The following is a 20,926-nucleotide window of genomic DNA, read 5'->3' on the forward strand; positions in this document are numbered from 1 at the left end:
GCATTGCTCTGCTTCATTCAGCAGCTGCTAATAACACTTGAGAATGGGGATATAAGGAAAGCCTTTCCCTTGTGCCCCTCATCGATCAAAATTGTGAAGGAAATGTAGGTAAACAAGACATTTACTGTCTATCTGAGTTAGCCACCCCATGAAGTATAATGCTTTAGTGGGTGCAGGCCCCAGTCAACCTAATCTGTTGAGGTGTTAGCTTGTGGCACAAACGTGCATAGTGTGATGTTGACTCTCCCTGTTGCATCTTCCTTCACTCTACTTTACTTTACAGCCTTCTTCCTTCACTTGACTGTCGGGTATTATGTTTTCAAATGGATTGAGTGACCCAGCTGTCATCCCAAATCGCCTCTACTTCAGGGTGTTGGGGGTCTCCTGCTCTCTGTCTGTGGCACACCAGAGGCCTCTTTCTTTCTTCGGGTGCTTTCCATCTGACATGTGCAAGAGGGACCAGACTGGACTGTTTTTGGGAAAAAAACTGTTGCCTGCAAATGTAGGAGATGGGACCTGATAGCCCAGGAGGTCCCTTTCAGACCTGTGTTCCTATGAAAAATGCAGAGACTTGAATACACTGAGATGGAAGAAAAGATTCAGGTGTCTTTGACCCAAGTCCCTGATTCTAACAGATGCAGGATTTATGTTTGTGGCCCATTTTTAGGAAAAGTGTATTTCTTCCTATGGGAGCCAGTACCAGGTGACATAAGAAATCGCCTATCAGGCCAGCAGATTACCTTTCTGCTCTTGTGTGGGACAGTGAAGTCCCATCCCATGACTGGTGCTCTGTGGTACATGTAATGACAGAATTACCTTCCCAAGAAAGAACTAACTGCCTGGCACTAGGAAGAGAGTAAGCATTAAGGATGAGGGTTTTTATCTTTTTATTAATTCAGCCCCCGCATCTCTTCCTTGCTTGGTTTCAACTGCAGATTTCAACAGGAAGATGTTCACCTCTCCCTCTCCTGGGTCATGATATTAAACTGAAACTTATTTGCAGGGTTGCTTCTGCTTTAATTTAAAGCGATTGACAGCAGTGGAGGCAGAGAAATAATGAACGCAACACTTAAGCCATTCTTATTTGCATTCTTGGTTCTTCCCTAAGCTAATATGATTGATTATAACATTTGGGATGGTGCCTATGTGAGCAGCCTTGGTATGATGGTTTCTAGATGCAAAGATGAGAACAAACAAGAGCAGACCCTCCTCCTGTCCTCACCTCCATCTCTAGTTTCAGATAAACAATGAGACCCCACTTCTAACCCCCCTAGCAATTGCAACCTTCAGCAGTACCTCTGTCCTGCTAGCCCCCTGCCTCTGTAGATCAGCAAGAACGTTACAGTCCTCCTGGCCTTTGTAAACCCTTGGAAATGATGGCATTAGTTCAGGGTAACTGCAATTTTAAAACCCCCCAGAATATTTCAGCCTTTAAAGAAGCCTGTGGGAAGCAGGCGCAGAACTCCTCCTGAAAATCAATGAGGGTCTGGATGCCCTAAATCTCATAGGCCTCTTCAAACAGCAACAGACTTGTGCTGGAATTTGGAGGCAGGTGAAGCAGGAATGGATGCAACTGGTAAAGGAACTATTTCCCTGTCCCAAAATGATTATTTTGTTACCCTGCTGCTTTACCGATCTGGTTCATATTGCTGAAGTTTCAAGACCTAATGAACTGACTGGAGTTTTTGGGGATGCAACCTTTCTGGTCCCCTTATCACATATATAGCCTTCTTCCTTGAAGCAAACTGGGACACAGACTATTCGGTGCCTATCTCACATGCATGGCAGCAGAGGTGAAATCTTCAAAACAGCAGGTGATGGTTGATTAGCTTCTTCTCTGGCCCCTTCCGTCCTCAAAAGACTTGAGCAGCTTTGCATTTAGTTTTGAAAAAGGCATACCCAACCCAGCTCAAGCTGTGGAAAAGCAGTCTCCTGTCCTCTGGGGCTGACTCAGTGACTTGTGTTCTTGCTAGTGTTCAAGAGCTCCATTGTCTGCCTGGGAGAAACATTTTGAACCTGCACAATATGACTGTGCAGCTGCTATATATAACCTGCTTATCTTGAGTCTGCAGTGCAGAAGATTTCACAGCTTGTTCCTTTTTTAGGGGACAGTGCAGTTCCTTGGAGAGAGCATTACACGGAGCCCTGACTCCTTGGGAATGTTGCAGGTGCTGAGCTGCTAAAATTCAGATGGCTTTCCTGCCTGCCTTTAAAAGTTCCTGGTTGGAAAGGCCTAGGTCATCTGCAGGGTAAAAGTACCACAGTGGTTAGAGTGCAAGCATGGAATATCTTGGCTTGCACATTCTTGTACTGCGGGCGTTTCTACACAGGGTTCTGCTCTGATTAACGACCTTGGCCTTTGTAGGAAACCATGCAGCAGGCTGCAAGCTAGGAATCTTAAGAACAGGTACCAGCTATGCCAAAGAATGGGAGGAAGAAATTTTATATAGTGACTGTAAAAGAAACCTGTGCAATGGGAAGGGACTTCTCTGCTTTAATTAGTAATAATTAATACTACAGGCTGCACTTTTCCAAGTGGCCTGTGATACTAGGTGTCAAAACTGCTAAGCACCTAGGACCTGATCTTCTTAGGTGCCAAGAACCAGAGCTTCCAAGCATCTTTAAATACTGGCCTTGCATGCCAGGAAATCCGGGCATCTAATTATGGAGGATGCCTCTGGAAGTTGAGCCTTCAGTTGCTTAGAAGCTGTAAGTCTGTGTGTATTGTCTTGTCTTGGCAGACAAGGTTCCTTGGGTGAATTTGATATCTTTTATTAGACCAACCCAAATAGCTGGAGAATATTTATTAAGCAAGCTTTCGGGTTCAAAAACCCTTCATCAGGCTAAGGAAGTTTCAGCAGTTGTCTTGTCTTGAACATTTATGGCAAGAAAATGCCATCTGGCTGATGTACCTTCATTGGGTCTGGTGCTAAACAAAGGGGTATGTCTAATCCGTATTTGGATGAGGTCCCTTTTTAAAAAAAGAAAAAGAGAGACATTACTGCAAGAAGACCTTTTGGCGGTTTAGTAGGAAGAGCCCTACCTTCTCAACCAGCATCCTATTCCTTAACTAGTGGCCACTGTTCTTTTGGTGGGGCTTCTGGTCAACCTGTGAAACAGAGGTGCTGACCCTGTGAAGTGGCTTATGTTGTGGTCCCATCTCTTGACATTAGCCTTCTGTTCTGATACCACCAGTATCTCTTGTGCTGAGCAATAACAGAGCCAGGGCCTTGCAGGTCTCCTTCCCAACAGGGATGGAGAGTACGCGTGTTCAGAGCAGTCATCCTTGTCCCTTGGTCTGTTTGCTTTGCTGGTGATTAGGAGCTTGTGCAGACAGAACAGCTGAATGCCTGCTGTTCTGATCACTGCAACAAGCAGCTCTTGTCTAATACAGTACCTGGCTGCAGGACAGAGATTAGACTTAAAGGGGAAAAGAGAACACAGCACAAAGTAACTGTGCCAAGACCTAGCTGCCCTTCGGACTTAAATGATTTGACTTGAGCAATGAGAGTCATCCCAGAATGATACAGCACCTTCTGCTGTGAAATCTCTGACAGCAATTCCAAACTTCCTGGACTTTTAGTGTTTAATGTGACAGCAAAGCTGGGTTGTAAGCCACGACGAAATTCTTGTGCTTCTAAGTGATTTATCGAGTGAGAAACGAAGAGGAGGATCAAGGTGCAGGTTTTCTTGAGAAAGCAAAAATAGACTGTGCCATGTGTCTGCATGTGGAGAGATGAAGGCATCCCCTATGCTATTTCCTTGCAAAAGCCTGAACTTCAAGGGTGGTTTGGGACCCTTGGGATCTCAGAGATAAAAAAAAAATATATATATATATAATTGCCGCTGTTCAGGAATCAGACAGAGAAACTGCTGCTGATCCTTGCCATTCAAGCCAAGCAAGCCCAAGAGGTCTGAAGTGCCACTGCTGTCCTAGTTTGACTCCTAGACTGATCTTAATTTAACAGTCCCAGCAGCATTGTGATCATGCTTTAAACGTTGGCGGATGTGTCATGGTGGATCAGTGTTGTACAGGCAGGGTGTGGGTGTTGTTGAGGAGGTGTACGGAGCTTTTTAAGCACCGTTGGCATGCTGTGTAAATGTTTAGCAGGTACAGCATTCATATGTCACGTAATGGGTCACTGCATCACTGTTGGTCTGTGTCCATGGACTCTGAAGGAATCGGCAGCGGGGAAAATCTATTGGAGCATTGACTCTGCCCTAGGTTGGCACAGGATTTACCCCTGTGCTGTGTTCTCCACTGCTTTGTCTCATCCAATTTCAACAGCTCTCTCTTTTCATTGCAGGCCTCAAGATATTATTGTGTTTGTAATTGGAGGAGCAACCTATGAAGAAGCCCTAACTGTCTACAACCTCAACCGCACCAATCCGGGTGTCCGCATTGTGCTGGGTGGGACCACAGTCCACAACACAAAAAGGTAATGGCACGAATCCTGAGCTGAGATCCTGCATATTGCCCAATTTGGAATGTGAGCCCTGGCCCATAACACTGAAGAGAATTCCTGCTCACAGAGCAGCATTGAGCTGTCAGATAAACAGGCTAATCTGCTTTCCTCAGCAAGCCACTCTGTGGCCCTAAATGCCTTGCTGGCTCTGAGAGATTTTTAGGGACTTGAAAGGAGCAGATAAGAGTTCTGGGTAACAAATGATGGACTTAGCTTCTCCTGATGTCAGTTCAGTGCGTGCTGTAATGTTGCGGGGAAGGCAGAGAGATGCCTGAGTGGGCTCTCAGTGACTCCTGATTTACATCAGTGGAGTTATGCTGGTGTGACTGAGATCAGAATCTGTCTCTGGCAAGCGGGGTGTCACTTTTGGATATTGCCTGTTGTCTTCCCATTGCCCTCCAAAGAAGGGAGCTTTCACTGACAAGCACCCATATCTTCTCTCTTGAGAGGAACCATTCATGGGTTTGAACCTGCAAGAAACGGAGTGCTTCTTGAGTGCTGAACATCCTAATTCTGTTTCCCTCAGTTGCTTCCTCTCAGCTGCTGGCTTTAACAGAATGGGAGGGATTTTGCCCAGGTCAGTGCTGATGGCATTCTGTTTTCCCAGCAAGAAGCTGAATGATCTGATCTTAAAACACTCCATTTCTACGTGTACATGTTCTCCATTTCTCCAGTAAGCAACAGGACTAGAGCAACATGATCAGCTTAGAAAATTTTCTAAGATCGTTTTCCAAACGTGAGCACTTGCTCACATGCCTGAGTGGTGATCTGATCATCCAAGGGCAAGATTTGCCTTTGCTAGTAAGTTGGGAATTAGACCATATGTTGGTGCTACTTCCTGTCATGGAGGAGGGGGGCCTGAGCGGGACTACATACTTCTTTCCCACGCCAGCTGCTAGCCAAGCAGAGATCCAAGAATGCTTACAATTCTTCCCCTGCTCCTCTCCATATATTCCATTCTGTCCCCTTTCATAGTCAAGTTGCCTAGGCCAGTCACTGTTCAGTTGTTTGGGAGCAGAGGGTAAAGTTAAAAGGAGTATGACAGGTGACCTGTCCTCCCCCCATGCTGCATCAGGAAATGTGAAATCTAAACTGTGGAAGGGTCCTTTGAGTTGTCCAACAGCTGCTTTGGGCTTAAAGGGAACCACTCTACTCAAGATGGGGGCAGATTTCAACCCCACCCCCCGTTATATAAATACAAAAACATACATCCACGCAACACCAAAGCAAAATTCCAGTTAAACACTGGGGCTGAGATAATTTGATGCTGCCTGAGGGACTTGGGTGTGTGAGTTTTGTTGTGTAAAAATTAATAGAAGTTGGGTGCCCAAGTCCCTTAGATGGTTCTAAAAAAATCTCTGTCTCCAGTATTTAGGAAATGCAAAACTTTACCTTCTGATAGAGACCTTCACTGACCTCTGTTATATGCTGAAAAAGGCCTGCACCCTACTCTTGAGGCCGGCCGGCCAGCCAGCCAGCCACCTTGCAAGATTAAATGTGTTTAAACCAGCTTCTTGGGTCCACTCTATGCTCCAGTCTTCTTTGGCTGTGCTGCTAGGAGGACCTAAGCAGGCTCTCATATCCCTGCATTGTAGTGCAGCAAGGATCAGGGTGTTCGCATTCCCTAAAAAGACAAGTGACATCAAAGTGTGGGGTGGGACATGTTTGAACACATGCAGCCTATTCTCTGCGCACACTGGCTGTGGCCCTGGCTTGATAAACTTACAAAGTAAGTGCCTGGTTTTAACATGCTGAGCTCTTGAGTGGCTGACTTATGGTAGAGCCAGGTTCAGGGTTTTTGGTTTGTTAGTTGGTTTCGCTTTGATTTCAATGCCTCCAGTTCACACAACTCTAAGAGTGTGAGCACGCATGTAAGTACATGCTGTGTAATCAGGAGAGACTTCATAATGCCATGTCTGTATAAAACCACTGCTACTGGGCTCTTTCAGTTCCTAAGAGCTGGGTGCGAGTGTCTTGTGGATGTAGCTATAAAAACAGCTTGGGTTTTAGGCATATAATGTATTGCTATTGTAACAATCCATGCTGTCTCTGAAATTTAATTTCTGTATCTCTACCCTTTTATTCTCCCTCTTGTAAGGCATCTTTAGTTTGTACAGCTGTTGGCACAGTAAGAATACATTATCTTCTTTAAAAGGTTTAGAGGGATCATCCTGCCTAGAGCAGGGGATTGGACTAGGTGACATCCTGGGGGCCCTGCCAGCCTTACTTTTCTATGCTTCTAGAAAGATCTGGTGGCTTTCATCTGCCCAACATACTCTTTCACCTTTCTGCAGTATCTGTGCCAATGTCCTGTTTTTTTCTTTTGGGTTGATATCTAACAGTTGGAAAGCCTTTGAGCCAAACACCCAGAAGCAAATGATTCTCTTGAACAGGTTTACGAAGACAGATCTGTGTCAACACGTGTTAAATCCCACCTGAATTATCCAGCTTTCCCCTCCTTCCCCCTTCTCCAGTAGTCTTTGAGCTTAACTGCATTTAAGGCCCAGTGGCAGTAAATGGAACAAGAGCATTCAGCAGTTTATACTCACTGCTGCTTGACTGATAACTAACCCAGCAGCTCCCATTTTCTTGTCACCTTAGAAAGATACACTGGGCCTTAAAGAAATGTTGCTTTGGTGAACACATCTGGCTTTGCTGCTTATGAATACTTGAAAACCAGTCTCCTGTTCCTCCTTCTTACTGTAACTCCCAGCAGGCACTGGAGAATGCAGTGCCTGAGCTAGGTTCCTGAGCTGGGGTAAGCACCCATTGGAAATCATAGAGCCTGATGCAGAGAGGCTGCCAAGCACCTGCTGATGGCTTGTGATCCGTTTTGGTGCATGGCAACTTCCTGTGCAATTGGAAGCCCTCCAGTGGGAGGGTTATTAATCAATGATCTTTAGAGACGCTGGAAGCAGAAAGCAAACCTTGATAACCAGTCAGAAGACAAAGTAAAGCTTGGGCCCTAAATATCTCTAATCTGGGAAATGAGCCCGAGGCTTGTAAAACAGTCTCAGCTGTGGCCTGTTTTCTCTTCCAGCCACTCTAATGTTCTAGTTAGCACAATACCAGTACTTTGCACTTCTGTATCCCCTTCTGTCCAAGCACTTTGGCCTTCCCAACAGCAGGCCTGTGACTTTCTAGCCCTTACCCCCCTCCCCCCCCCCCCCGCTTCCTTTTCTTCCCCTTCCCAAAGAGCTTAAGGGAATGAGGTGCCCACATTACTTTGGGCAAGGTTTTCCCCTCCTTCAGGAAAACACTTATGTCAGCGTATGATTAACTTGAAACCAAGGGGACTTCAACACATGCTTGATTATGGCACTGTACAGAGATGCTTCCCTGAAGTATTACCCTATCTTACAGCTGAGGAGATGGAGAGAAGGGACTTATTCCTTGTTTGCCAGCTGACTTTCTGCAATACAAGATAAAACCCAGCCATTGCTGTTCTTGGAGGGGGGAGTAGGGAGAGGCCTGTGCTGAGCTCTTAGTTCTTGAAGGCTGGCAAAGGCAAGGGCTTAATTGCACATTTCTGTGCTGTATTTAGGGTCTTCCCATCAGCGAGATGACATGGTCGCTAACCCATAATTAGTGGTGTGTAAAAGCCTAGCAGGGGTCTGCTGCCAGTGTTGTAGTTGCTGTTTCTACAGGCTCTTTGCAGCATGCACAGAGGAGTGGGGGAGGGTGGGGGGAAGACATCTGTTCTCAAGGCATGAAAGTTTAGCCTCTCCTGCTACTGGACCAGCCCTCATTCCACACCTTCTCAAATTGGATCCCCATCACTGCTGTTGCACTTACCATGTGTTGAATAAAATTGAGGTTGCCTTTTGCAATGACCCTGAAATAGAAGCCACAAGAAGGGTTGGAAGAGGCGGTTGGACACTCCCGGGCTGAAGAGTGGTGATGGATGTCAGAGTGAACCTGTGTGCACTCTAGGATAGCGCAGGGTAGCTACACCTGCCACTGATCCAAGGCACTTCTCTCTCACTGGAGCATATCACTTCGTGTTGATCTTCCCAGTGTTCAGGCGATAGGGCTGTGTTATCCCTATTGTAGAGATGGGAGGCTAGACACAGAGAGACTAAGTGATTTGCTCGTGGGCATGCATGAAATCAGTGGCAGAGCTGGAGGTGGAGTCAAATCCTTGGTTTCCCTGCTCTTGTTGCTCAAAGCACCAGGTCCTCTCGCCTCCACTTGCTGCCAGGAGGCTTGGGGTCATAACTGGGCCCTTACTTTGCAATGCTTCCTTTTCCAGACCCTCCAACTGAACTACCATCCATGTGGTACTTCAATAGGAGTAAAGGGGCTATGTTTGGGACCATCACAGTTGAGAGCTCTTTCAGTTTTAGACTCATTACTCTCCCAATACACAGCAGTATTGTACTCTTTCATCTTGGGATCTCAAAGTGTATTGCAAATGCTTGTTTTTGTAGGACCTACACTAAGGTTCTGTGCATATTTCTCTTTGACTTGTAACCAGCTGGCTTTTAATCGCCCTTTTGGAAACTGTCCAAATATGCTTTGGCTCTCTCTGCAGCTGAATGCTTGGTTGCATTTGTGGTCAACAAGAGAGAAGTTTTGCTAGCCTAGACCCTGACTGGCTCAAAGATTTTTGCAATCATTGAAGGGTTGTAACCAAACAGCCCCTAATCTGAATCGCTTCAGATTTTATGGAAAACTTCTACACCCTCCCCAGGCTAGCTTTGAGTACAAATACACTAGCTTTGAGCCTGGTAGCACTTGTTGGGAGGCAGCAGAGTTGGGCTATAACAGAAACCCAATTTCTCCTGAACAGTGTACAAATAAATGACAGAGAGTAACTGATAGCAGCGCTCTCTAGAAAGGTATAATTTTCTTGCAGTATTGCAGGCTGAGACCTGCCCTGAAAAACGATCTGTGTAATGGATTCAGCAGAGACCTGAACTCCCTGTAAGGTGCTGCATTCAGAGGTGACATGTATCGGCAGGGCTCTGCAGAGAAGTTGTGATCCTGTTTAATATGCTCCATGGAGCATATCTGCATTACCTCTCTGTGTCCTAGCACAGAGGGAAGTCGTAGCTCTGTAACCGTGTTTTCCTGCCTGTTCAGGAATAGGCTTATAATTTCACTGTTTCAGGAAGGAGAACTTGCCAGATGTTCCTCCTGAGGCTCTTTACTGCCTCCCTTGGAGCACTTGGGGAAAGGTGGACTGGCTGTGACCCCTCCACCAACACCTGTTTCTGAGCCTCTCCCCTCTGGAGGTTGCGACCCCCAAATTGGACCCCTCCTACCCTTCATTTTCACTGTTCTCTGCCAAATACGATACGTGGGAGTTGCTAGAGGACATAACCATTCTTGCTCTGTGTGTGTGCAGCTGTGGTGAGCACATAGATGGGGGTGAGGGGGGGAGGGTCTGGATGGAAGGCTAAGGAGTTTGTTTGATGCTGGCACAAGGCGAAGCTGATCAACAGGCTGGGGTCTTGGGGGACAGATCATGAACATTTGGCGTTTTGAGTGGAACAGAGGAAGACGGGAGAGGTAGTGTGGTTCAGTGGGTGAGACACTAGACCAGGTGTTGGGAGATCTGGGTTTGTTGCCCCCATCCTGCCACTGCCCTTGGGTGACCTTGGACAAGGCACTTCATCTCCTCTCCCTCTTCCATCTTCACTTGTACCTTTTCCCTTTTTAGCCTGGACCTTCAAGACAGGGATGATCTCTCTCACTCTGCGTCTGTGCTGAATCCAGCAGGGCCCTGCTTTAAGGCTGGGGTCCCTAGGTGTTACCATGATAGTCAGTCATGGAGCAGGCTTGCTGAGAGGTTAGTGGGACACTGCTGTAGAGATGGTGCTGGAATTACTGGGGCTCTGTGAGGATGGATGTTTGAGGGGGGTGGGGGGAGGCTAATACGTAGAGGCTTATGGTGACTGAGAAGCAGCCATATAATGTTTGAGTACCATTTTTTCCTGGGAGAGTGAAGAAGATGCAATGAAGATTGCCAGTGAGGATCTAGGGGGAAGCTTTAGCTCTGGTCACCTACCTATGTCCTGCAAGTGACAGCAACTAAGAGCAGCAGAAGTGCAGCCAACATATTGGTCTTACATGGTAAGGAATCCCAAAGTCAAGAGTCGGAGCCGTATCGCTGGGCTGAGCTCTGCGGATTTGTGCTGTGACAAGTAACAATAGCTAGTGTTGGCCTTCTACTGTGACCAGGGTTTGGTGCAGTCTCTGAATTATTTACGGAAAAGTAGGATACTGTAACAGACTTTGCATTTCAAAGAAGGAAATAAAAAGGATGTATGTAGCCTCTGATGACAGATTATAGCAAGGTGCTGTCCAGAACCCCCTGGTTTGGGATTAGTTGATGTCCTGTTTAAAAACAAAATGACATCCCCCCCCCTCCCCCAAACAAAAAGAAAAAAGAGAACACACAGCTCAACATGGTGTCATGAGCATGTGTGTGTTGGTAGGTGGGGTGGTTTACTTTCTCCACTGGGTGAGACTAGCATTCCCTGAAGACAGAAGGCCACTGGCATAATAAAAATACTACTTTCCCCCTCTACTTCCCAAAGCAGCATCCAGAGATGGTATGGTGTAAGTATGCAGAAGAAGCTGAGGTACAGAGCAGGGGAGGGATTTAACCCACTTTGGGTGCTGGATGTAGAATCCTGTCTGGGGTATTCTATAGACCATGGTCCCACAGTGGCAGGGCAGAGAGACTTGAAAGAACTTGTAATTCTGCCCTGTAGAAAACAAGGCTATAGTAGCATCAGTGCTCATAAGTAGATCACTCTAGCATGTTGCTGCTCCTTCTTTAAAAAATAAAAAAAAGCTTTTATTTTTGCTTGAAATCTAAACCGTGGCTGCAAATGAGTGGCTGTGGACTGCCCATCAGATCACCCACCCCAGACTCTCCACTTCCCTCCCGGCCTATGCAGTCGCCTGCGGTGGGTGTAAAATGAACTGTATGGGAATGGTAGTCCTCTCCAGCTGCTTGGGTCATTCTCTTTGGTGTAATATCAACCCAGATACAAGACAAGGAAGGCTCTGGTCCACACTGCACAAAGCTGTGTGTAGGGAATGACCAAGCTCTTTGCTGTCATTCCCAAGCCCTTTCTTCAGGTCGGGGCATAGGTGTCAGCTTCTATTTTTGCTGGGGTGGCCCTAAGATGATTGACAGGTGGAAAGTTTTACACATTTCAGGAGACAGCCCTCTTCCTGAGGGGGGGGGCAGGGCCCTCAGGCCCCCCATGTTCTCTGCTTCTCTGGGTCAGGGGTACAGATCTAGCCCAGGCTGGCAAGAATTGAAAGCTGCTGCCTGTTCCTTGAGGCTAGGATTTATGTAGATAGTATCCTTTATTGGACCAACTGCATGGTTTGGATAGACTTAGACGAGCTTTTGAAGGCAATGCATTCTTCTTCAGGTCTCAGTTCTGTGGTGTTATGAAGGCAGAATGAGTTGGCATGTTTCAGACCAGGGAAGATTGGGAAAGCTAGCCAATGGAGACTGATGCAGCTGGCACTAATTGGTTTCAGTGTTGGCATACTTTTGTCTTCATCTTCTGAGAAAATCCTGGAGAGCTATGAAATAATGCAGAGGATCCAAAGGGACATGATTAAGGTGTACAAGTACCTCTGGGGAGAAGACACCTGGTACTAAAAAGGGCTTTTTCATTTAGCAAAGAAAGACCTAAAAAGAACCAGTAGTTGAAGCTGAGGCCAGGCGTGTTCATATTACAAGTAAAGTATGAGTTTGGCAGCATGGGGATTAACCATTTGAACCAATACTTGCGGATCTGAGACTTATGGAGCTTCTTTGAAAACTTACAGAGCAGTGTTGACCTGAAAAGAGATGCCCCCAAGCCACTTCATAATAAGAAACCCACAATGCTCTCTTGAGCAGCCTGGGGAACTGATTAATGATTTCTTCAGAGAGAAGGCGAGCGTTGTGGTTTCAGACCCTGCTTGAATTCATCGACTCTTATGTAAATATTTGCAAAGTGCTTGAAAAATCTCGGGAGGCAAAATGCGCAACTTTTTAAGACCTGAAGGAGCTGTTGGATGCTCTGTCTGACCTCCTGCAGAGCCAGGGCAGAGGGTTGTAGTTAGCCCTGTGCAAAGCCCAAACATCAACTGTGTGAAAACCATTGACATTTAGATATTGACCAAACCGAACAAAGCATCGATCCTTCACAAGTTTTTTTTGTGGTGTCTGTGAATTAAAACCGCGCAATCTCTTTCTAATGTTGTCAGCAAGGAGGATTTTAATAAACTGCCCTCAGATTTTAAGCAATTTAGCAGGCGCAACAGTGGTGTCTAATGCACAGAAACCTTCATGGGTTTTATTAGATCTCCATCTCATTACAATTTCCCTGGTAATCCATTGGTCTCCCTCTAATGAACTACCAGTTATTTCTCCTGGATTAGAGTTGATATCTCACAATATACAGGGAGATTTTTATATTAATGCTGTGAGCAGCCAGCGAAAGCACATTAATCCCATGCTCTCATTGTTCTTACTAGTCCCACACTGACTCTCCGCAACAGCTGTGTGCGCGCATTGGAGGGGGCCTATTCTTTTCTTTTTCTGAGCAGGAGACAGACATGTTATTGGATCTGGTTGTGCAATGGTGTGGGTTCAGACTGCACTGTACATCATACAATATCTACGTACCTATTGTGTTTGTAAGTAAATGCTTTAAAGTAGTATCATCCCAATTCTCATTTATGCAAAGCCTCCTCTGGCAGTATAAAGGGACCTCAATGGGTATAAGTGTACACCTAGTTTGAGGGGTTTCTGATGTAAAAAGGCCTTTATGTAAGTAAAAATCTGGCCCGGTGTGTGTGGTTCTACATGTTACTTACATGCACACATGTTGATAGTAGTGTGCAGGGGTGGGAGTTCCCTGTAAATTAGCCCGAAAGTTTTGCAAAGAACAATTTTTCCAGCTACTTACTTAGTCTAATAAAACATATTACATTTACTCAAAGAACCATGTCTGTAAATTAGCAACACTTGATCCTATGAACAGAACTTGTTAACATCATAGAAAAGTAGAGCTGAAAGGGACCTCAAGGTGACTGCCTATAAGTATGTAAGGGGTGTACATCAGGATCTGGGGGAACGCTTGTTCACCAGAGCGCCCCAAGGGATGACAAGGTCCAATGGTCACAAACTCCTCCAAGACCCTTTCAGGCTGGACATAAGGAAGAACTCCTTCACTGTCCAAGCCCCCAAGGCGTGGAACAGACTGCCTCCAGAGGTGGTACAACCACCTACTCTGGACTCCTTCAAGAGACATTTGGACGTTTATCTTGCTGGGATCCTTTGACCCCAGCTGACTTCCTGCCCCTGGGGCAGGGGGCTGGACTCGGTGATCTTCCGAGGTCCCTTACGGCCCTAATGTCTATGAATCTAGTCTAGCCCCGTGCTCAGGATGGGACTATCCCAGTCAAATGTCTATCTAACTTGCGCTTGAACATGTCCAATGTTTTTAGGTTCTCTGGACTGCTGACTTTCCAGAGGTTTGCTATCTTAACAGTACTAATAACACCAATAAAATTAGCCCCTTCTTGCTGGTATGTCAGCTGTTCACCTTTTCCACTAAGACTGCCGTCCCTAACAGCTCAAGAGGAGGTGTGGTTTGCTTGCTGATCAAGTGCTGGAGCCAAAGCCTATTGAAATTAGTAGATGGATTTCCATCAACTTGGTATTTTTAGGGCCAGATCTTGTAAGGCAGAGTGCTCCAAAGAGACTGGGTGCCAACACGAGTTGAGGTGGCTGGTATGCAGGATTAGGCCATGAGTGTCTCCTGTCTGCTAGCAGGGCTCTTGGCAAAGGTCTTTTTACAGTGGCTGTTGGCAGGGCTGACAGTCCCCTGCAATGGGAGCACTTGGTCAGGTTAGTGCCCTGCCCTGTCTTAGTAACTAACTTCCCATGGTAGCTGCTTAGGTGTTGTGGCAATGGCTTCTCTGCAGATACTGATGCTATTTAAACATTCAAGCATCCACTTAGATTTGGTGCGAGTATATATACATCTCAGCCCAACTGTAAAGCAGTTGCTGAGCTTAGAAGGGTTATCTTTCCATTTAAAATTTAATGGGGAGCCCTTCAAGACATCTGTTCTCCCCATATGATTCCTTCCCCCCCCCTTGCAGCCAGTGGGCCTACGGGGTTTTTATTGTTTGGGCTCCTTCCATTTGTAAATGCTAGGCAAACATACTCTGCAATCCAACACCCTCAGCTGACCTGTAACAGATCTGCAATTCAAGCTAAGCTTGACAGAAACCCTGAGCCATGCCTGTGACATGCTTTTGGGACTTTATACCTGGTTAAACCAAGGCAGGAGGAGCACGGCTTTTCTGCAGAATGGCCACGTTCCTCTTCCTCCTCTTGCTGGGAGATGGGCAGTGGGATGTGCATAACACAGTGCTGGTGATGAGAGTCATTGCTCACAGTTCCCAGAGCCCTCCTGATGCTGTAGTAGGTGTCAGTGAGCGAGTCTACACATGTATTTAAGTGTGCCTAAATTCTAATAGTTATTAGCTTAATGCAGATTAAGCAGGTTTAGGCAGGCGTCTTCATGTGTAGGTGTTAAAGTTGCATTAACATTGTGTGTGGACTGACTTGGGACTAAAGTTAGTCCCAAGTCAGTCCACACAGACAATGTTAGTGCACTTTAACGTGTCTACACATGCGTTAATGTGCTTTAACTATTCGTGCCTAAATTTGATACCTGCATTTAGGCACAAATAGCCTAAATTTGTCATTTCTAATGCGCAATAAGGACATGCACATGTAGATGCGCACAGTTAATGCACATTAATTTAGGCTAATGTGTATTAAAACATTATGTGTAGATGCGCTCAGTAGCTGGCCTCCCAGCACTGAGATCCCCTAGATGGGTCCATTTTATGCTAGGGCTGACAGCCTTGGTGAAAACTGAAACCAGCCTTGCTCTTATAGACAGATTCCGACCAGGGACGGGGAGAGGGGTTTGCCTTTCTCTTCCTGTGGCCCCCCCCCCCCCTCCACTTTTCTGTCACACAACACTGCTGTGAATGATGCAACATGCTGGGTGCACCACACATTGGTTGGCAGGGATCATTCAGTCTCTTGGCAAGCTTTTGTTTGGTTATCCGACGCCTCCAAATAATAGCTACTGATTAACTTTGTCTTGAGAGAGTCTAGCATCGTTGATGTACAAACACCTCTCCAGGATCTGAGATGTACAGATGAAAGTCTGATGCCTGGGAGTAACCTTACCATTAAAGTTGCAGGCAAGTCCTGGCTCAATAGGTTCCCAAAGAGCCGTGGCTGGGAGGGGTCACAGGATCCTGTCTGAGGTGCCACAGCAGGGTGTACATGTGCAAGTATCAGAATAGCTTTGCTAGCTCGCAAAGGGGAGATGCAATTAAAAGTCTGCTCCCTCATTACAGCATCTTCCTCACTCTTCTTCTTTATGCTGTGAGCTGGAAACGGCTCTTCCCCTCCACCCCTTACATTCAGATTAGTTCGGATTCCTTGCTAGCGGGCATAAGCCTCTTTTGCCAACAGTGGCCAGCAATAAGCTTTTTAACTTCCCAAATCCACTGAGCTGGTAGAGCTGTGGGCCGGGGGAGGGCAGGGAGTGGGTAAAACAATAGATATTTGCCCAAAAATAAAAAGACGAGCCAATAGGAACATCCAGCGCTAGGGGCCAACTCCTCCAGAGTGCAAGTTAAGTACAGACCAGCTGTGACTAATGCTGGGAGTATCCAGGGTGACCCACTTACAGGAATAGCCCTGCTGTTCTTCTTGAACCAGATGCCAGCATGGGTATCCCCTAGCTGTAGTATGTCCGTAACCAGATACCTGTAACTGGGGAGAAGCCTTTGTACCACAGTGCTTTGCACTTGAAGTGACTAACGTGCACTTGAAGATTGGGTGGGCTGCTCTAAAAATAGGCCTCTTCCATGAGCATAAAGCATGTGGCAAGGGGGCACAGGACAGGGCCGATCTGGGCAAGGCTTCTTCCCTCTTGGGTGGTTTTGTTTCTTTATACAGCGTTTTAATTTCCCATTTCAGTCCATGTATTCTTGGCCGAGAAACCCTAGGGCTGGACTGGCCTAAGTTAGGCTGCCTTCTTTCCCTTGGGGACCCTGGGACATGTTGAATAGTTGCAGCACAGTGCAATTCAGCCCTCCCCAGTCCATAGGGCCCCTTCCTGTAGAAATATTTAAGTAATCCATGGTGACCTGCTTTGGAGTGGCCACTTCTACAGCCCCATCTGTGTTAGGACCTCAAAGCACTTCTCCAAGCATTTGAGTGGCACTTGGCTTCACCTGGTGAGATCAAGGTGGGGTTTACCCTTGTGAACCAATTTGGGGTGATTTGAATGCAAACTGCATGAATGCTGCAAGAGGCGCAGCTCTTCTCCTGGGTTTTGTAGAAGGGGAAGGTAGAACAAAGACTGGTGTAGGATGTGGGAGCCCTGGCTCGTATGCTAGCTGCTGGGCAGATCGTTTTGCCCAGCTTCTTTCACGAACTCCAAAATTGCCAGCAAAGGGTTTCATCGGCTGTTTTATTTTCCTAGGAGCTAGTCTTTGGTGGGTAACTTCTTTCTCTTGGGAGTGGGTCACTGATGTGCTGACTGAAACAAGATGTCATCCAAAGCTATCTGCTTATACCGTGTCCATCACCATGGCAATCTGGGTGCTAAATAACTCAGCAGAGGCAGTAAAGCAGCCTTCCTTTGATAGGGCTGTGGGGGAAAGGAGAAGCCTGTGTTTTGAGAGCAAAAAGGCTTTTGATTTGCTGGGTTGTATTACTTACCTGCCTCTCATTATCTAATGTTACTGGCTGAGTGAGTGGACCTGTTACAGTATAGGCAAACTGGGGCCCCAGTTCAGCAAAGCACTGAAGCAAATGCTTAAGCCTCACAATGTTAAGCATGGACTTCAGGCAGGGATTTCCAAAGTTGCCTAAGGGGTTTAGGTGCCCTTCTCCCATTGAGATCCAGCTTCCCTTTTAAGCCTCTCACGCAGGTTCTGACTGCAAGTGATTTATCAGTAGAGATCAAACCATAAGCATAGGTTTTGAAGCAAGGCATGTGGTCCAGCTCTTTGCTGAATTGAGGCCCTCTTTACTACACAGCTGTGAGTTGAATTAATAGTTAAAGTACACAGAGGTTTGTGGGTTGTTCCCCATGCATGGAATTCTGAATCAAAACAAATGGCTTCTATACAACATGGGGACTAACAGGAAGGGTGATGCTTGCTGTGTGTCAGGGTCCTATGTCTGGCTAGAGTCAAGGAGCAGACCAAACCTGCCTGAAAGAACTGAACCCTGGCAGCCACTTGCATGAAATGTCAAGTCCTCATCAACAGAAGGCCACAACCTCAGTCGCTTCCTTCCTCATCACTTGCACAGGAAGGTCCAAAGCAAGCAGCAAGAATAGGCCTCCCAGCTGCCCCTTCCTGACTTGGTTGCTGGCCGCGGATGCTATGAAAAGGGAGTAGGGGCAGTACAGGGTTGTGACTAAAGGCTGCCTTTGGTCAGCGCGCGTGACAACTCCTCTGCCAGAGACATCTGGTGGTGGGGGAGGAGGGCTGCCCTGCTGCTTTAATTATGAATGGCTGGGTTAAGCAAAAGCATCGATCCGCTCTTCTGTATCTGCAACTAATCAATGCAGCACATCCCCTGTCTCCGTGCACAGAGCGGTTCAGGGCTGGGCCACGCCTGGCTGTGCACCTCTGTCTCTGGGATTACATTTGTGCAGGAAATCGTAACACCCCCTTGTTCCTGGAAAGAAGGTGAGGGCAGCAGCTTCCTGTTGCAAGTAGGATTCATCTCTGAGCATCTGTCACTTGCACCCTGTCAGTGCTTCCTAGCTGCTGTCTCCTTTGCAAGGAAGGGGAACCTGATATTGAGAGCGAGCGTGGTCTGTGGGGGACTAAGCATGGAGCCAGAAGGCCGTGTTCCCAGGTTGTATTTGATTGTTGCATACTCCCTTGAGCAGTCCATACAGCCCTTCTCTGTCTCAGTTTCTCACATGCAGAGCTGGGATATTACACCCTAGGAACTCTGAGTGAGCAGACTACAGACACAGCTGTCGGGCCGCAGAGCACTTGTTGCTTTTGTCCGTAGGCTCAAAGCCAGGCCCTGTGGTGACTTTCTGCCTGTGAACATGAAAGTTTGGCCTGTGTTTCTGCTAACCTTGACTCTACTTGGCAGCTTCCTCGAGGAAGTTTTGGCTTCTGGGTTCCGTGGCCGGAGCGGCGAGAGTTCTCATGTTACGCCGAGGTCAAGCAGCAGACGGTGAACCCAGGAGGGAAGAGCACCGCTTCCCGTCTCGCCCGTCCGCCACTTCCACAGACTGACCACGTGTTTGACAGCAGAGCTGGAGACTCCTACTGTCCATCCTGCTGCCAGCTTGGTTATTCCCATCCACCAGGACACGGGGAGGGACTCTTAACATGTGCATAAAGCCTTTAGGAAGTGAATGGCGTGGGCCTTAGACCTGGGGCTTGCATGAAACGCAGCACTCTCATTGCCTCTGCTATGGGTCCTGGACCAACACATGGATGGACAACCAGGATTTTGGCTTGAGATGGGACTTCACAGCCTCGCTCCCACTGGTGCTGGGGCAGCTGGGTTTAACACCTTTGAAATTAGCTCCTTCTCTGTCTGTTAGTGAGCACATAATTAGCCTGCTGCAGAGTCCACCAGTGTGTGTGTGTGTTGGTTCCTCCAACAGGAAGCCAGCTGTGATGGACACTGGTAGCCTTGTCTGTATATTTTGATGCTTATTAAATGCCCCTCTTGAACCAAATTTCTATTGTCTTTTAAATGATTCCCTATTTAATCTCTTTTTTTTTTTTTTTTTTTCTTCCCTTCCCTTCAGAACATCACTGAAATCCACTTGCAAGTTGGCCCTGCTTTTCAAAGCTCCACATCCCCTGGAAAGCAACACTGTTGTCTGTCTCTGTCCCTCCTTTTTCCCCCACCTTTCCTTTCTGTTCCATAAAAGCCTATATGAATCCAATAATACACGGGTGCTCTGGCTGCATTGAGCGTTTTGAGGTTGATAGACTGGAAAGCATGGGGGACTTGAAGTGTGGACCCACAGCACTGGATGTGCTAGGTTTCTGATCACAGCACTGGGAGCCAAGCTATAGTGAGCATTACCTCTGGTTTTGAAGTTGGTATGGAACCAAATTAATTGCTTCTCTGCCTCTACTTCTCCATCTGTGGGATGCTGGGTAAGAGCAAGGATCTGACCAGCTTTGGTGTCTGTGCTGGTAGAGGATTATTACCTCCACGGTTACCCTATAGCTTATCCCTCTGGTATGAGAAGGCACCTGAAGCTCCCCTTTTGTTCTGCGTGCAAATTCCTGCAGCCTGGAACTGGGGAAAAACTGGACCTTGGGCACACTGAAATCAGAGACCAAGGCTGCAACTCCTTCCCTCTTAAGAGATGCAGGCCAGAATCCTTTCAGTGCCACTGTGAGGCTGGCATAGGCATGCCGTTCCAGCTCTAACTTGCTTCCAGAGTCCAGGTATCCATAAGGAAAACCTTGGAACCAGCTCTCCTGGAAGCCAACCAGTGATATCGTAGAAGTAAAGTCCTAGATCCAAGTTAAGACCAAGATGGTACTCAATGCAGTGATCTATGCTGGCTCCTGCTGTGGTCCCCAGAGCAGCTCCAGAGGTGCAGGGTGATGCGTCCCCTTGAGTATGTTGTATCCCTTGGAGCTAATGTCCCAGGGGAGATGAGCACTATGTTGCAAAGGTCAGTGTGGAGGCCACTGGCAGCTGGTGCCACCATGACAGTGCCCCTTGCCATTCCATCTCCTCTTGGTCTAGGAGTTGCCAGCCTGTCTGTGGCTCTCATGCAGCGTGGGTCACAAGGGACAGCCCCACAGTAGGGTCTGTTTTTCAGAGCCAGCAGCTTGGCAGGTAGGATTTCTCCTCCACAGCCAATGTGAGGTAGAGTCCCGCAGATGTGAAACATGAGCTTGCATTGTTTTTTCTCTTCTGAAGGGGGACCCTCACATGAATTGGTTGATTATTCAAGCATTGGAGACTTCTGTAAGGCAGCCTGGTCTGGGGGGGTTAGGACCAGGAGCCAGGACTGCTGGGTTCTCATTCCAGACCTAGGAGGGAATGGTATAGGGGATAGACAGGGGGGTGGGAGCCAGGGCTCCTGAGTTCTCTCCTCCTCTCTGTTCAGAGAAAATGCATAATTTCCTGGAGGTCCCTTCCCCCTGCCTGCAGTTGACTTTTCTCCACGAGTAATGGGAACACCTATTCTGCCCAGCCTCCCAGAGGGCAGAATTCCATGACTTGCGTGAGAACTGCTCAGGGCTCCCACACTGCTGCCCTTGAGCATTTCCTTCCTGGTCTGTGACCTTCTTGCGTATTGTTGTTAGTGGCGTTAAGGGGATTGGCACAATTTCTGCTCCATTGCCGTAATCCTAGAGGCTTGGGCTTCTAGGAAGTGGAC

The 20,926-nt window shown here is 47.3% G+C and overlaps 1 protein-coding gene across 1 annotated transcript in view; it reads left to right on the forward strand.

Moving 5' to 3' along the window:
* VPS45 (vacuolar protein sorting 45 homolog) overlaps positions 1-19,252 on the forward strand; it is a 48,519-nt gene extending 29,267 nt beyond the window's left edge. The window contains exons 14-15 of the mRNA XM_006263138.4: positions 4,308-4,439; positions 18,655-19,252. Coding sequence (XP_006263200.1) covers positions 4,308-4,439; positions 18,655-18,742 — 220 coding nt within the window. The 3' untranslated portion in view covers positions 18,743-19,252. The remainder of the gene's footprint in view (positions 1-4,307; positions 4,440-18,654) is intronic.
* The last annotated feature ends 1,674 nt before the right edge of the window (positions 19,253-20,926 follow it).

The sequence above is a fragment of the Alligator mississippiensis genome, chromosome 15 (genome assembly GCF_030867095.1).
Source record: "Alligator mississippiensis isolate rAllMis1 chromosome 15, rAllMis1, whole genome shotgun sequence".
Taxonomy (NCBI): Eukaryota; Metazoa; Chordata; order Crocodylia; family Alligatoridae; genus Alligator; species Alligator mississippiensis.